The sequence below is a fragment of the Gopherus evgoodei genome, chromosome 3 (assembly GCF_007399415.2).
Source record: "Gopherus evgoodei ecotype Sinaloan lineage chromosome 3, rGopEvg1_v1.p, whole genome shotgun sequence".
NCBI lineage: Eukaryota > Metazoa > Chordata > Testudines > Testudinidae > Gopherus > Gopherus evgoodei.
Genome location: NC_044324.1, coordinates 8,628,676 through 8,646,089, shown reverse-complemented (window position 1 = coordinate 8,646,089; position 17,414 = coordinate 8,628,676). Strand labels below are relative to the sequence as shown.

Sequence of the window (17,414 nt, the reverse complement as noted above, 5' to 3'; positions counted from 1 at the left end):
CTCCAAAATCTCTCTTGAGTGGTAACAGCTAATTTAGACCCCTTCTTTTTGCATGTATAATTGGGATTAAATTATCTAATGCGCATTACTTTGCATTTATCAACACTGAATTTCATCTGGCATTTTCTTGCCCAGTTACTCAGTTTTGTGAGATCCCTTTGTAAACTGTTCACAATCAGTACTGGACTTCGCTATCTTGAGTAATTCTATAGTGTCTGCAAACTTTGCCACCTCACTGTTTACCCATTTTTGCAGATCATTTATGAATATGTTAAACAGCGCTGGTCCCAGTACAGATCCTTGGGGAACCTTGCTATTTACCTCTCCACTGTGAAAACTGACCCTTTATTCCTATCCCTTGTTTCCTACCTTCTAACCAGTTACTGATCCATGAGATGACCTTTTCTCTTACCCTATGACTGCTTAGCGAGGCAGGATTTCCATTTACAAAAGCCGTGTTGGCTCTTCCCCAATACATCATGTTAATCTGTGTGTCTGATAATTCTGTTCCCTAATAGTTTCAACCAATTTGCCCGGTACCAAAGTCAGGCTTCCCGGTCTGTAATTGCCAGGATCACCTTGGGAGCCTTTTTTAAAAATTAAGCGTCATATTAGCTATCCTCCAGTCAGGGACTGATTTAAGTGATGGTTACATACCACAGTTAATAGATCTGCAATTTCATATTTAAGTTCTTTCAGAAATCTTGAGTGAATACAATCTGGTCCTGGTGATCAGTTTGTTCCTAAACCTCTGGCACTTCAGCAGTCTCTGTAGGCTGCGAACCTCATGACAAATGTGGGCAAAGCCTCATACTATAGGACAGCCCCCCACACAATCACATACGCTTTAGTAATCCCCCCATGTAGTATCACCTGTTTCTTATTTGTCATGAACCTCAGCCAGCTCATTGCCATTCAAGCCCCTACCTCAGACAGACACTGGGAAAGTGGGGATGTATGGTCTGGATCCAATGAAAAGACAGAGCTGTATGTTGTCAACATGATGGCACAATACCCAAACTGCATCTCTACCCAACAAGTGGCCTCAGATATAAGAGGGCTGGGAATACAACTCTCCAGGATTCCTCACAGGAGTCCTTGGGCATGGATGAGCATTTGCCAACACTTTCGGAAGGATCTCTGACAGGGAAGTAGAGACATTTCTCTTCTATGAGGAGTCCCACAGTGCAGGCAGCCATGGGTAGGAAGGATAATATTGTAGGATGCTGTCATACTGAACAGAATTGGCACGGACATCTGGCCTTCATCCATCACTAACCAGAGAGATCAGTGCAGTGTCCACACTAAACCCAGACCTAAAGCCCAGGCAACAAGGAACTAGAAAATACCAGGATTCCGCCTGCAGGCAGAGAGGGTTCTCTAACTTCTCAATAGCCTTGCTCTGGAAAGTCCAGGTGGAGTTTGCAAGATTCTCAAACTTAAGTGATGGTTCCTAGGGAATGGACTAATGCCCATTCAGTTCTTACTCACCTTTGGAGAGACACTAACAGTGTCCACCAATGGACCCAATAGTTCCCCACTGGATTTTTCTAGCCATAACAACACAGGATCATCTCTTGAGAAGCAGCTTAAATGTTGCCCAGGCACATCCAGAACCTCAGTGAGAAACGGACAGATAGTCACCCTGAGAGCAAGTAGTGTTTGATTTTTCCAGACACAGAGATGAACCTTGATTTTGGCCTTGTGGAAGTCTCTCAACCCATTGCTGTACAGCCTGACCAGACTGAATTATTTTTCTAAGGTCCTCGGACTTGGTCTCTTCAGTGCTTTAGAAAGGACTGGGGGTTGGTTACCTGGTTTGGACAGTGGACCCTTCGGTACATCTTTATCTCCGATTTCCACTTGCACAACACATCCTGACTAAATGTGGGCAGTCCGGGCCGGGTGTATTTCAGCTGAGACAGAAGAATGGAGACAGAATCTGAAGTCAGATGGCAGGATGGCTACACAAAGGGTCAGGCATGCTCCTCTTAAGTTTTAAGTCTTTTTCCCCACAGTAGTCACTTCCCTTGTAGTAAACTTTCCTCCCGATCCAACAGTGAAACTCAATGAATAACCTCCCCCAGCACCACTGAGCAACTCTCCAAAAGCTTGGCTAAGCCCTCACTCCACTTCACTCCTGGCATCCAAAACCTCCCCCAAACTCACACTGGAGTGATTCTTCCCACCCTTGGTGACATAAATGAGTAGGACCTGGGCTCCTCTCCCTCACAGAATCACACAAATGTAGGCCTGAAAGGGATCTCAAGAGGTCATCTAGTCCATTCCCCTGTGCTGAGACAGGACCAAGTACCTTGACCATCCGGGACAGGTGTTTGTTTAACCTGTTCCTAAAACCCCCCCAAAGGTGGGCATTCCACAACCTCCCTAGGTAACCTGTTCCAGTGGTTAACTATCCTTAAGAGTTGGAAAGTTTTTCCTTACATCTAACCTGAATCTCCCTTGCTGCAAACTAAGCTGATTTCTTCTTGTCCTACCTTCAGTGGACATGAAGAACAACTGATCATCATTCTCTTTATACAATCTTTTTACATATTTAAAGATTGTTTTCATGTTTTCCTTCTACCCCCAAGCTATATTAATAGATTCTAAGGCCAGAAGGGACCACTATGATCATCTAGTTTGACCTCCTGTATAACACAGGCCATATAACTTCTCTAAAATGATTTCTAAAGCAGATCTTTTAGAAAAACATCCAATCTTGATTAAAAAAAATAGTGATGGAGAATCGACCACGATCCTTGGTAAATTGTTCCAATGGTTAATTACTCATGTAGGGGACTGCAGAAGACTGTGTCACGCAAGGGTATCTCCGCTTTCTCGGCGGCCTTGTGGAAAGCCACTGCTTGCTAAGTGGACGGTCATTGTAGGACACGGCATGCCAGTTATAACTTGCTTTTAACTGGTTGAAACCAGTTTGTATGGCCTTAGGCCAAAGGGCGGGCATAGCTTGTGGGAAGTCCCTTTTTGCATATGTATGAGTTGCTTTTGTATTGTGTATATATAACTGTATGCTCCCGGTCCCGTCTTTGGACTCCGACCCAGGCCGAGCTGAGCTTTGGTGCTGGGTTCCCCGCCAAAGTGACAGCAACGCCCGGGGTCCCCGTTGCGGATGTGTCACTTTACCTTCATTAAAGCCAAATAACTCATAGTGTGTGTGGGCCTCGTTCTTGCAGAGCATCTAAGCACGTTACATTTGGCGCAGCGAGCAGGATGCTCTGGAAGACGATGCCGCTTTGGCTGAAGGTAGGGGAAGTAGGGGAGCTGCTGCTGTCCCTACAGCGAATACCCAGGTGGCCCCAGACGGAACGCTGGGGGCCGGTAGCGTGGGTTCTGTCAGGGTGGACTGCCCCTGCCTAGTGGCTGGAATTCTGGCAGGTGGCCGGAGTGACTCTGGCACAGCTGACAGAGGCCTTACAGCGGGTGCGGGTGAACCGGCGTTCTGGGATGGAATGGTGAGCGATGGGGGAGCTTGGGTGGCTCTCCCTAACCGCCCTCCGGGCCCAGGATGAGGAGGTGTTCCGCTTACAGCGGGCCCTGGAAGACTATGGCCGAAGAGGGGGATTGTGAAAGCTGGCTGACCCCCCCCCCAATAGATTACAAGCGGCCAGTAGGTGGCGGGGGGGGGGGGTGACTGCTGCTCATGGACACAGCAGCCTGAACTTTTACACTATCTCTTTTCCTCTGCGTTTTTTTTCCTTATCCCTGTCAGGCTGTTAATTGGCTCTCAGCTAGGCAGACCCGATATTTCGGTAACAGTTTCTGGCAACTCCAGATGGGACTCTCCTAGCTTGAACACTGAACTCCAGACGGCTGCGGCGAACTAAGAGCGGCGCCACTGGGGTGCTTAACCCCTCTTCCTCACTTCCCCGCAGCCCCTGGGGTTCGTGCTCCAATAAGGTAAGCCCTAATAGGATAAGGAAATACTATCTGGTTCTGTTTTGTTTAACCAGTTACTGTTGTTTTTTTGCTTTGCATACATTTGGGTGTTAGGAGTGTGGGTGAAACTAAACCTCTCGTTCGTAATTCCTCGGAGTGGAAGCCATGTGTGCGAGAAAGCTCTGAGGTCAAATTGAGATCCTTCTGTCCCATCCCCTGTAGCAGTCAGTGTAATAAAAGTGGGAAAACCTGGATTAAATTGTAATTCCCTCTGTTCTCTGTGTAATTCTCTTTTTGTTTAAGTGTCAGCAAACAGATGGGTGGGTCTTATGTTAGAAATTATGTTTTGTTTTTTATGTTTTGTCTTGTGGTGTCTGTCTTGTGGCCGACATTGTTGTGTTTAGTGTTTCTATAGAATGGTCTGGTTTGGAATCAGGCAAAAGGGTTAAATTAAATAAACTTCGCAAAGTGGGTGTGCTTGTCCTGGCTTGTTGCTCCAAAGTTCTCTAATAAGGTTATTTTTAGTAAAAGGGTATATGTGGCATACATTAAACAATAAGACTAATGTACTGTGTAATGGCAATGTTTGTGTGTTCGTTGTTAAAAAAAGGTGTATAAGTAAAAGTTCCCTTTATAAAATAAAAAAAGCCAAAAAGAAAAGAAAAATTAAGTTAATTAAAAAAAAAAATAATAGCAAGCAGGCTAAAAATAAAACACTGGCTCCACTCAAGGACACTGCTCACAGCTAAGACTTGGCTAATAACCAAAAAAAGGGCGGGGGTGTGTAAATGTGCCCAAGCAGCTATAAGATCTGCAAAACACTGCCAGGCACTAATAAAATGTGTTAGGTTCCTTTTCTCACACGTAACGAAGCACTACCCAAAGACCCCTCCCCCTCGGGAGGATTTTCCTACTGATAATTAGCCTATTTCTCCTTCCAGCTCCACTGTGCCTTCTGAACAGCAGGGAAAAAAGGACAAGGTGAAGTGCTAGTAACCTCTCCCTTGTCCACTAACAGATCTACTGTGCCTTTGCATTGTTCTAGAAACAGCAAAACCATTACAGCATGATGTGCTAGTAACCTCTTCCCTGTAGGATACTGAACCACAACTGTTTCGAAAAAAATAAAGGAACACTCACTCTACTAACATTGCCAAAGTCCAGAAATTCCTAACTAAAAAAAACATTAAAAACTAACCCTGGCAAAAAAACAAAAAATTATATACTGGCAGAAAAAAATTTGTGGGACCCATGCTTGGGAATGTGGTATTAATTAAATTTTGGGGTTTATTCTACAGGTTGCGCCCTGTGTTCTGGATAAATCCTTCAGCATGTATTGCTCTCTCTAATTGGATTTTAAATAACAGGTATATTATACTACACCAAGGACAGATGGTATTAAATATCACCAAGGCTGGAAAGGCATTGCAGTGGGATCTAGTATGTTTGGAAATTCAGGATATCCTGAATGACCAGCTAATGGCCATTCGAAGCGATCTTGAGTACCAGACTTGGCCCACTGCCCTTACAGACACATCAGGAGTACCATCTAATCTGTGGTCACAAAAACATACTTGGACACTTTCTGGGTGAAAGTGTAAATATTCACAGTGCTCCTTCCAAGCATTTGGACCAGTTAGGGGGGTGTGGGCTCCCACATACCGAATCCTGATAGGTCCATGGAAAGAATGCATATGAAACTAAATTATTCACCAAAACATCTGGAAAATTACATCACCTGGTATACCTAACTAATTTATAGTCAGTGCCCCAATCCCTTAGTTGTCAGACAAACAGGATTTCATTCTTTTATTCGTGCACTCTTTCCTGAGGGGGGGGCTTATACTCACATTGGGAAAAAATGCTGTTTTTATGTCAATTATTTTGGCTCAATTAAATAGGATTTACAGGCTATTAAAAATCCTGCTGCTGTTCGCTATGCTGTATTTTTTGATCACACCTTTAATTTTGAGGACCCTCTCCCAGCCCTTGGGTCATGGTCACTGGCATCGCTCGAGAAAGCGAGGGGGGGAATGTAGGGGACTGCAGAAGACTGTGTCACGGCCTAGCTAGGGTATCTCCGCTTTCTCGGCGGCCTTGTGGAAAGCCCCTGCTTGCTAAGTGGCCGGTCATTGTAGGACATGGCATGCCAGTTATAACTTGCTTTTAACTGGTTGAAACCAGTTTGTATGGCCTTAGGCCAAAGGGCGGGCATAGCTTGTAGGAAGTCCCTTTTTGCATATGTATGAGCTGCTTTCGTATTGTGTATATATAGCTGTATGCTCCCGGTCCCGCCTTTGGACTCCGACCCAGGCTGAGTTGAGCTTCGGTGCTGGGTTCCCCACCAAAGTGACAGCAACGCCCGGGGTCCCCATTGCGGATGTGTCACTTTACCTTCATTAAAGCCAAATAACTCACAATGTGTGGGCCTCGTTCTTGCAGAGCATCCAAGCACGTTACAACTCTCGAAGTTAAAAATCAACTCCCAGCCTTTGGCTCATGTTATACCTTTCTCTGCTAGACTGAAGATCCTGCTATTAAATATTTGTTCCCCAAATAGGAACACTAAACTAATGGTACGGTTCTCTAAACTAAACATGTTCAATTTTTTCAACCTTTCCTCCCAGATCAGGTTTTCTAAATCTCTTTTTTTTGTTCATCTCTGCACACTCTCCAATATGTCCAAATTTTTCTTAAAACGTAGTGCCCAAGATTGGACATATTCCAGCTGAGGTTTCACAAGTGCTAAGTAGATCAAAAAAGATTGTTACTTATCTGTGCCTCAACTGTTGTTCTTCAAGATGTGGGTGGAGATATGTATTCCAATCAGGTGTGTAGGTGCCCAGTGCAGCAAAATTGGAGAATTTTGCGATGGGGTGGCACTCCTATGGTTATATAAGAGTGGTAGCACTCTGACCCCCCCAGTTCCTTTGCCCTGAAACCGCAGCTGCAAACTCAGATTCAGAAAGGACAGATGGTGGGTTGTAAAATACAAGTCTGCATCTATATCTCAAAGAACAGTTAAGACACAGGTAAGTAACAGTCTTTTCTTCTTCAAGGGTGCTGACATATATTTCTCTCAGGTGACTCACAAGCAGTTTCAGAAGGAGGTGGAACTCAGAGTCTATTTAAACAGTGACTGCAGAACTGTCTTACCAAAGTTTGCATCAGATCTCGATGCTAGGATGATAGCATAATGTCTAACAAAACTATGAATAGAAGACCTTGTTGGAGCCCTGCAAATATCCAATACGGAGACATTGCTAAGAAATGCAACTGATGTCACTTGAGCTCCTGCTGTAATGACTAAGCTGGTGTCATCTGAGCAACTCCGTAAGCCAAGGTAATACAGGCAGTTATCCACTTGGAAAAAGTCTGAGCGGAGACCAGTTATCCTTTCATCTGCTCAGCACAGAGTTGAAATAACGTACAAAGTGGCTTAGCCCTTTCTAAACAGAATGATAAGCACCGTCTGACACCTAAGGTATGTACTGTGAAAGACCCACACCAGTGGGGTACAGGAGTCTGGGACAGGGCAAATATACTGGTCACTGAATGAGTAGTTTTCTGTTCCCTGAGTGACCAGTGCAGGGGCTGCACTAGAGTAATCAGGAACCTGCTAGAATCAATTAAGGCAGACAGGCTGATTAGATCACCTGCAGCCAATCAAGGCAGGCTAATCAGGACACCTGGGTTTAAAAAGGAGCTCACTCCAGTCAGGTGGGAAGGAGCCAGAGGAGAGGAAGTGCATGTGAGGAGCTGGGAGCAAGAGGCACAAGGAGCTGAGAGTGAGAGGCTGTGCTGCTGGAGGACTATGGAGTACAACCGTTATCAGACACCAGGAGGAAGGTCCTGTGGTGAGGATAAAGAAGGTGTTTGGAGGAGGCCATGGGGAAGTAGCCCAGGGAGCTGTAGCTGTCATGCAGCTGTTACAGGAGGCACTATAGACAGCTGCAATCCACAGGGCCCTGGGCTGGAACCCGGAGTAGAAGGCAGGCCCGGGTTCCCCCCAAACCTCCCAACTCCTGATCAGACACAGGAGGAGTTGATCCAGACTGTGGGGAAGATCACTGAGGTGAGCAAATCTGCCAATAAGCGCAGGACCCACCAAGGTAGAGGAGGAACTTTGTCATAAGTGGTGTCAGAAGTGGGATTTGGTGTGCACAGCACGGCAGAAGGAGGAGGGCGATTAAAAAAAAAAAGGTAGAGGGTTTTTTTTTTTTTCCACCACAATGATGACTTAGTACGGGCATTGATACAAACTACAGCAGCCCAGCAGAAGACTATCCATGTCCAGGCAGCTGCCCAACAGAAGGCAGTGTGGCTGCAGCAAGAGACTAACTGCCTGCTGATGGACCAGGCTTCTCAAAACCAGGTTATGTTGCGGGAACTGGTAAACCAGGTAAAGACACTTACAGAGCTGAACCACGGCCGTGATAGGACGCAGATCATACGGGCCAGCCACCGGCTGCAGAAAATGACGTGGGAGGATGATGTAGAGGCATACCTTCCAGCCTTTGAGAGGACAGCCCTATGGGAGGCCTGGCCTCGAGATCAGTGGTCTGGCATCCTTGCCCCATTCCTGTGTGGGGAGGCCCAGAAGGCTTATTATGATCTGCCTGAAGAGGCTGCAGCAGACTACCCCCAGCTGAAAGCAGAGATCCTGGCTGGATCTGGGGTAACGGCTACAGTGCGGGCCCAACGGTATCACGAGTGGAGGTATCAGGAAAACAAAACCCCAGGGTCCCAATTGTATGACCTCATCCACCTCGGACGAAAGTGGTTGTTAACGGAGTTCCGGAGTCTGGAAGATATACTAGAGGTTCTGGTCATCGACCGATACATGAGGGGACTACCGCCAGACCTTCGTGCCTGGGTAAGCCAGAACGAACCCTCCACCTATGATGAGGCTGTTGCACTGGTAGAGAGGCGAAGGACGGCGAGGGAGCTGACCCAATCAGTTAAGGAAGAGGCACCCCGGGTTAAACTAGCAGCACCAAGCCCTAGAGCTCGGGTGACTGGGCCACCAGGAGGGCCCAGGTTGAAAAAGAGAGGGGCTGAAGGTCCACCAGAGGGCACAAAGAGTCGGAGCACAGAGGGAGAAGAGGATCATGATGTTAGATTGCCCAAACCAAGAGACCGGGGAATGCCTAGGGCTCCATACAGATGTTATGCTTGCGGGGAGCGGGGACATATAGCTGCACAGTGTTCAAATGCTGGAGCCGATGCAGCGTAACCTGGGGAACTGGGCAGACCCATGCTCCCGAATCCACCTTGTGGGGGTCTCACTAACCCCACATATGTACACCGGACCAGTAAAGCTAAATGGGGTAGAGACCACAGCACTGGCTGATTCAGGGAGTGCTATCACGCTTGTCTCGGGGAAGCTCATGAAGTGTAGTCAGCTGCTGCGGGCTAAGCGTATGGGGATAACATGATCCATGGGACAGTTGGTTATTACCCCACTATCCCAGTAAAAATCGAGATTCAGGGGAACACCACTGAGGTAGCAGCAGGTGTAGTCCCTAAACTCCCATACCTGGTGCTCATAGGGAGGGACTTCCCAGGGTTTGGAAACTTACTTCCAGTAGGAGGATTGGAGGAAAAGGGGAACCCTGAAGTTAGTGAGGCCTCCACAGTAGACTGTCAATCCCCCAGTCTTCTCTGAAATATCCCCAGATTTATTTTCCATTCCCAGACAGGGTAGAAAGTCAAAAAGGGAAAGGAGGGTAGCTAAGGCCTTGGGAACCCGAATACTGACTCAAAGCCAGAGGGTCGCTCTCGTAGGTAAGCGGACCCGAGCAGCTGAAAAGGAGGCCACCCAGGAGGGAGAAGCACCCGAGTCTGACCCTCACCCTAACGCTTCTGAACCAATAGAGGCAACAGAGACTGGGCCCCTAGATCTTGGGCAGATTAGCCCCAGGAGAGGAAATTTTGGACGGGACCAAGCTGAAGACCCAAGGTACGAAAACATTAGGAAGGAGGTGACTGAAATAGATGGGGTCTCTGTGGAAGGGAAAATCCAGGGACCAGGACCCTACTTCATAATGAAGAAGAATCTCTTATACCAGGTTGCACCAGTACAGGGCAGAAGGTACAGCAGATCTTAGTATCTCAAAAACACTAGAACGCTGTATTAAGTCTTGCTCATAGTCATCTTTTTGGGGGGCATTTAGGGGTAGAGAAGACCCTGGCAAGAGTCCTACGACGGTTCTTCTGGCCCGGAGTACATGAAGAAATATGGAGGTACTGTACGTCCTGCCCAGAGTGTCAGCTGCACAGTCCCCGTCCCCACTTGAGGGCACCTTTAGTACCCCTTCCCATCATAGAAGTCCCCTTTGAGCGAACAGCCATGGACCTAGTGGGACCCCTGGAGAAGACAGTTCGGGGCCACCAATATATACTTGTTGTTTTGGACTATGCTACTCGCTACCCAGAAGCCGTCCCCCTGTGCAACACAGCCTCTAAAACGATAGCCAAAGAGCTGGTGGGGATCTTTGCCCGAGTGGGGCTACCAAAGGAGATATTAACAGACCAAGGAACCCCATTTATGTCAAAGCTAATGAAGGACCTCTGTATGCTGCTCCATATACATACCCTGAGAACATCAGTCTACCATCTGCAGACTGATGGGTTGGTAGAAAGGTTTAACCGAACCCTCAAGGCTATGATACAGAAGGTGGTAAGTCGGGATTGGAAGGATTGGGACACCCTACTACCCTACCTTATGTTCACTATCTGGGAGGTACCTCAGGCCTCAACTGGGTTTTCCCCCTTCAAGTTATTATACGGGCGTCACCTCCATGGCATACTAGATATCGCCAAAGAGATCTGGGAAGAGGAACCCAATAAGGGGAGAAATATAATAGAACATGTAATACAGATGCGAGACCGGATAGCCCGGGTCACCCCTATTGTACGGGAACATTTGAAAAAGGCCCAGGAGGCCCAGAGAACCCATTACAACTGCCAGGCAAAAGTCCGACAGTTCCAACCAGGGGATCGGGTGATGGAATTGGTACCCACAGCAGAAAGCAAGCTTCTGCCCCAATGGCAGGGACCCTATGAGGTGGTTGAACCCATAGGGGAAGTAACCTACAAGGTGCGGCAGCCAGGATGCCGAAAACAAGAACAGATTTATCACATCAACCTTCTGAAACCCTGGCATGCACAAGAGGCATGCATAACTGTCCAAAAAGATCTAACCCAGGAAAACAAGGCTTCCAAACAGGTGAGAGTGTCTCCCAATTTAACACCAGACCAGAAGAACAGGAGGAGTTGATCCAGACTGTGGGGAAGATCACTGAGGTGAGCAAATCTGCCAATAAACGCAGGACCCACCAAGGTAGAGGAGGAACTTTGTCACAGTACATGTTGCTCTTTCACAGTTGAACATGGTGTGGAAAAAAAAGTAGGTAAGAAAATAACCCAGTTAAGGTGAAACAGATACCACTTGGGACAAAAATGTTGAGTGTGATCTTAAAGACACCTTGTCCTTGAAGAATTTAGCATCTGGAGGATCTGCCATTAAAGCTTGTATATTGCTGATTTTTCTTGAGGATATTATAGTCATAAAGAAGGCCCCTTCCATAAGAGGAGAGCCAATAAGCATGTTATCAGCTCAAATGATGGACCCATCAGCGCTGCCACCACCATATTAAATTCCCATGATGGCACCGTTTCCTTCACTGGTGGAAAAAGATGAACAATACCTTTAAACAACTTCATCATCATAGGGTTTGAGAATATTGACTTTCCTTGGATGGGAGGATGGAAAGCTGAGATTGCAGCCAAATGATTTTGCAGGGAGCTAAGAGATAGGCCTGAGAGTACAGAGTTGCTTGCAAATCCTTAAATGAACATAAAGTCTCAACCGTTTTGTCTTAGAATATAAATTGACCATCAGAAGATAGGTCTTCCACACTCTGTTGGATATCTGGTGCTATTCCTGAATTCTGCAACCATGGTGCTTTTCTTATTGTGACCACTGAAGCAAATACTTCGATAGCCATAACAGCTATGTCCAGGACCAAAAGAAAATATATCTTAACAACCAGGTGGCCCTCCACAACAAATGCCTTGAACTCCCCTTGAAAGGATTTTGTAATTTGTCTGTGAACTTGGCTACAGAATCCCAGTTCATAAAATTATATCTGGATAGCAGTGCCTGCTGGTTTGTAATATACATTTTTAAAGGAGGAAGTTGAATAAATCTTTCCACCCATGAGCCTACCTCTGTCCTGGGGCATGGACTTGTACCTCTCTTGATGCAACCGGTCATTGGCTGCTGTCACAACAAGCAAGTTAGAAGTAGGATGTGAATAAAAATACTTGAATCCCTGCATAGGGACATAATACTTGCCCATATGCTTTGCCACAGATGTCAAAGGGTGTTCCACAAGGCCATGGCAGATTGCAACAGTGCTTTGCTAATAGGGTGAGCTACTCTCCCTGGGGTTGAGGACAGAAGAATGTTCACTAATTTGTATGTGTTTTCCTGCACCAATTCAGCCTGATATACCCAAGGCTGAAGCCAGTTGTCTAAGGAGCTCCTGATGTGCCCAAAAGTCCTCAGGCACTGGAAAGGAAGCATCTGGTACTCAGGTGTAATCTGGTGATGATGAGGACTGAGGAAGGGGGTTCACAGGCCTTTCAGTGCAGTATCAGACCCTGCACATGTGTCTGAGGTTGCACATGTTCTGAGGTGTCATCCTCCACCTGAATTTGCACCTGGGCAGCTGGCACTGACAACTGTCGGAAGACAGGATATTGAGCTAGACCGACCTTTGGTGTGACCCAGTACAGCTGTTCTTATGTAGGTGGCTGGGGAGTGATGCCATGGATTTGCTGGGTGATCTTGCCCTGCAGTGAGTTGAAGATCAGGGCCTTAAGGAACAAGGACCATCCCATGGACTCCCATGCCACGATGGAGATGGGTAAGGAATCAGTGGCCAGTAAACAGTGAGTCCCTTTCTCTGCAGCAGGAAAAGTCCTGGTCAGTATCAGCAGGAGGTCTAGGCTGTCTTTAGACTGGCATTTGAAAGACAAAGGAATGGAGGACGACCTTGAGCTTGACCTAGACGAATACCCAGAATCATCCAGAGTTAATGAGGGAGCAACCCTCAAGAGGCAAGCCACCATCCAGCCTCCTCAGAGATCCAACATGGTGGTAACATCAATCCCAAGGCCGGTAAACAAACTAGTGCTCTGAAGATTGGCAGAGGCAACACACTCTCTCTTGGTACCGAAAAGAGGCATTAATGCTGGGGTCAGTACCAATCCTCATGACATGGTTTACATCATGATCACCATTGGTGCCTACGCAGACTGCTCTGCCAATGAACCCCTTGGTACCGGTGAAGGTGCCAGCCTCAACTGTGTACTCAGAGCAATATGCAGTGCTGGTATCTGGGACACCTGTGTAATTAACCCTGACGGTGGGGTCATTACTTAGGAAGTTGCAACAGCTGAATGTTCCTAGATAACTGGAAAATCAGGAACCAAAAGGCATAGCAGATCTGATACTGCCTGGTACACCAGAGGCGTGGACACTGTCAGTGTCAATGCCGTCACTACTTGGCTCAATGTACGATGCCAGAGTCAACGGTACAGCCTCAAGTTGATGTTGCCTGGTACCAGAGGGCAGGCAGAAGGCCCAGTTCCACCACACATACCTGAAGAGTCATGGTGCCAGTCTGCACTGATTCTGGCAAAGGAAGATAATGCTCCCTGAAATCTGGAGTGACTACAGTCCGTTTTATTGGTTCTTTTCTCGGTGGGCCTGAGTAACAGTCAACGATCCCTCTTCCTCAGTGTCTGGACAAGGAACATTGGCTTGTTGCGGCTCTGACATCTGAGGAGCTGGTACTATTTCTGGTGCTGAGGCAGGCCTCCTGGCCTGTCCCATCAGGTGCTGCTGGAGTCTCAAGTCCCTTGTCACTTGCGTTCTTTTCTTAAAGACTTGCCGATGAAGCACCTCTCCCAACACAATACACACTTTGTGTGGAGAATCACTATTAGGAATAGCCACCCCACGTGACAGATAGTGCTTGAATCCTGATGAAGGCATTCCACCAAAAAAGCAAAGCTATTTAACCTATCTCACTATTCTAATTAAGGTACTACTAGCTAACAAACTACTGTAATTATTTACAACTAAATCTCAGAAGACCGAGGTACGAAAATCAATGTGAAGAAACACCACACTGAGCGTTCTGACTAGCTCTGGGCAATGAGAAAGAAATTATGGGGATCAGAGAAGCGCCACCCTTATATAGCCAGGGCAGGGATTATGAGGGAAGAGCATGAGTGCCACTCCTAGGGTACTGCTAGGCAATATTCTCTGATTTCAGTGTGCTGAGCATACACACACTTCTTTAGAATACATGTCTGCAACTACTCAAAGAACAGTTACCTAGACTCATAGACTCTAGGGTCAGAAGGAACCAATGTGATCATCTAGTCCGACCCCCTGCACAAAGCAGGCCACAGAACCCTACCCATCCACTTCTATAACAAACCCCTAACCTTTGTCTGAGTTACTGAAGTCTTCAAATTATGGTTTGAAGACCTCAAGCTGCAGAGAATCCACCAGCAAGTGACCCATGCCCCACGCTGCAGAGGAAGGCGAAAAACCTCCAGGGCCTCTGCCAATCTGTCCCAGAGGAAAATTCCTTCCCGACCCCAAATATGGCGATCAGCTAAACCCTGAGCATGAGGGCAAGACTCACCAGCCAGCACTCAGAAAAGAATTCTCAGCAGTAACTCAGATCCCATCCCATCACTGACCACTGGGCATACTTATCTGCTGATAATCAAAGATCAATTGCCAAAATTAGGCTATCCCATCATACCATCCCTTCCATAAATTTATCAAGCTTAATCTTAAAGCCAGATATGTCTTTTGCCCCCACTACTTCCCTTGGAAGGCTGTTCCAGAACTTCACTCCTCTAACGGTTAGAAACCTTCGTCTAATTTCAAGTCTAAACTTCCTAGTGTCCAGTTTATACCCATTTGTTCTTGTATCTACATTGGTACTAAGCTTAAATAATTCTTCTCCCTCCCTAATATTAATCCCTCTGATATATTTATACAGAGCAATCATATCCCTCCTCAGCCTTCTTTTGGCTAGACTAAACAAGCCAAGCTCTTTGAGTCTCCTTTCATATGACAGGTTTTCCATTCCTCGGATCATCCTAGTAGCCCGTCTCTGAACCTGTTCCACTTTTAATTCATCCTTCTTAAACATGGGAGAACAGAACTGCACACAGTATTCCAGGCGGGGTCTCACCAGCGCTTTATATAACGGTACTAACACCTCCTTATCTTTGCTGGAAATACCTCGCCTGATGCATCCTAAAACTGCATTAGCTTTTTTAACGGCCATATCACATTGGCGGCTCATAGTCATCCTGTGATCTAGCAATACCCCAAGGTCCTTCTCCTCCTCTGTTGCTTCCAACTGATGCGTCCCCAATGTATATCTAAAGTTCTTATTATTAATCCCTAAGTGCATGACTTGCACTTTTCACTATTAAATTTCATCCTATTACTATTACTCCAGTTTACAAGGTCATCCAGATCTTCCTGTATGATATCCCGGTCCTTCTCCGTGTTAGCAATACCTCCCATGTTTTACATGGATGTAGTAACAGGAGTCTTCTAAGAATATCTGCATTTTTTGCAAGTGCATCGCACTGATGACTCATGTCCAATCTGTGATTCACTATAATCTCCAAATCCTTTTCAGCAGTACTACTGCCCAGCCAGGTATACCCCATTTTATATTGTGTTATAAATCAGCTCTTTCCACACCCAATCAGGTACTACTGGCCCATTGCCTGGAACCAGAAAGCACTATACAGTGTCATCTCCTAGGGGCCAGTGCAGGATTCTTCTATTGTGCAAGACCTGTTACTAATACAGTCCCCACCTAAACCCGTATACCTTCCGATCATCTGGGACTAGGTCCCGTAGAACCTTCTTCTTAGGCCACTCCTTGGCCAGCTCTTCATTAGCTAGCTCGTGAAGGTAATAGACTGCCACCTTGGCAGATTTTCTCTGGACTCTGCCTGCACTACTGGGCTCCAGGGTCATTTCCTTCAGACTCTCAGGCCTCCCTTCTTCATGGAGGAAAGTGACCTGCAAGGAAAGGGCAATAAGGTGAGCCCTATTCATCAGATCCCAGTTAGGCCACACTTGAGTGCCTAGAATGATCCGTCAAGGTCCTTCAGACCCAGGCCAAAATGCCCTATCCCAGTCACTTCCCCTCAAAAAAACTCAGGCACAAGAGTACCCTGGGGGCAGGAAAAGACCGTGAGATCCATGTATCAGGGCAGTTATGGGAAGAGAGCTCTCTGCCCAGACACAACAAGGCTTGAGAGCACCTGGGCTCAGAAAGAAACCAGAGATATGTGCCTTTGATGGGCTCACGCACTCCACCCCCATCTCTATTGAACACCTCAGGAATAACATTCATTCTGGTTCCTGTCCTGTCCCACAGAAGGATCTCAAATCTGGAGGGGAAAAAGAAGAGCAACAAGCAGCTCTCACAGGACATCGAACATGCCAGCACCATACCCCCATGGAGGAGGGAGAGGGGAGCTGGGGAAGGGCTTGCTGCCACCCAGACTACTTACGTATGAAGCTGTCCTAGCTGCAGAGCAGCAGAAGTCTCAATCACAAGGGGAGCACTGCATGTTCCCCTCCCAGATGAAAAGAGATCAGGAAGGAGTATTCTACTAGACAGGCAGGAGGAGGCTACCAGCCCTTACCACACCGCGAAGCGTGAAACAGACGAAACTAGGCTCTCCGGTGTACAGTGGGCCTGGGAAGATCAGAATCGATTGTCCAAAGTGGGCAAATGAAAGAGTGGCTTGGAGAAAGAGAGGTCATCACCCATAGCTCCTTTTCCCGATAACAATGGCAACTCATACTTACCGGCCCATGCTCAGACCTAAGGTGATAAACAAGCCCTGCCTTTGACTTGTATGCTTTCCCACAGTGACGACATTTCATCACCATTTTCTCCAACTCAGAGGCCTCCTTCCCACACTTTTTCATATGGTACAGGTATCCCATTATGCTGGTGAAGCTGCCTGTACATCCCTGTCAATGCAGAAGAGAAGAGCATGAAGCCAGAGCTCTGGCACATGTGGCAGACCCCATCCCTGGCTGACAAAGAACAGAAATAACCCTACTGAATCTGAAGAAGCCAATGGTCCATCCAGGCCAGGCTGATCGCTCTCCAGCAGCTGCCAGCCTCAGATGTTGCACATCATAAAACCCCCATAATGCATATCACTGTGTAATACTGTCCTGGGGAAAGCATTCATGGCTGGATGGTCACTGTTTTCCCTCTTTGCCTCGCTGCAGATGCCACCATTTTAAAGCTACAGAGCTAGGTAACTACTTAGCAGCTGCAGAACATTACAGATGTTCAAAGGGGCAAGAAACCCACCAACGGCAGTGACCACATGAAGAGATACCAATATTTATGGTGCTGTGGAGAACT

At 46.9% G+C, this 17,414-nt stretch overlaps 1 protein-coding gene across 8 annotated transcripts in view; it reads right to left on the bottom strand.

The window, feature by feature from the left end:
- ZNF512 (zinc finger protein 512) overlaps window positions 1-17,414 on the bottom strand; it is an 89,110-nt gene that overhangs the window by 17,022 nt on the left and 54,674 nt on the right. For 7 of the 8 annotated variants that reach the window (XM_030554928.1, XM_030554927.1, XM_030554932.1 and 4 more), the window contains 3 exons: window positions 16,841-17,008; window positions 15,848-16,042; window positions 1,815-1,916 (listed from right to left, as the gene is read on the bottom strand). In XM_030554928.1, coding sequence (XP_030410788.1) covers window positions 1,815-1,916; window positions 15,848-16,042; window positions 16,841-17,008 — 465 coding nt within the window. The remainder of the gene's footprint in view (window positions 1-1,814; window positions 1,917-15,847; window positions 16,043-16,840; window positions 17,009-17,414) is intronic. The other variant, XM_030554930.1, reaches the window with a different exon arrangement.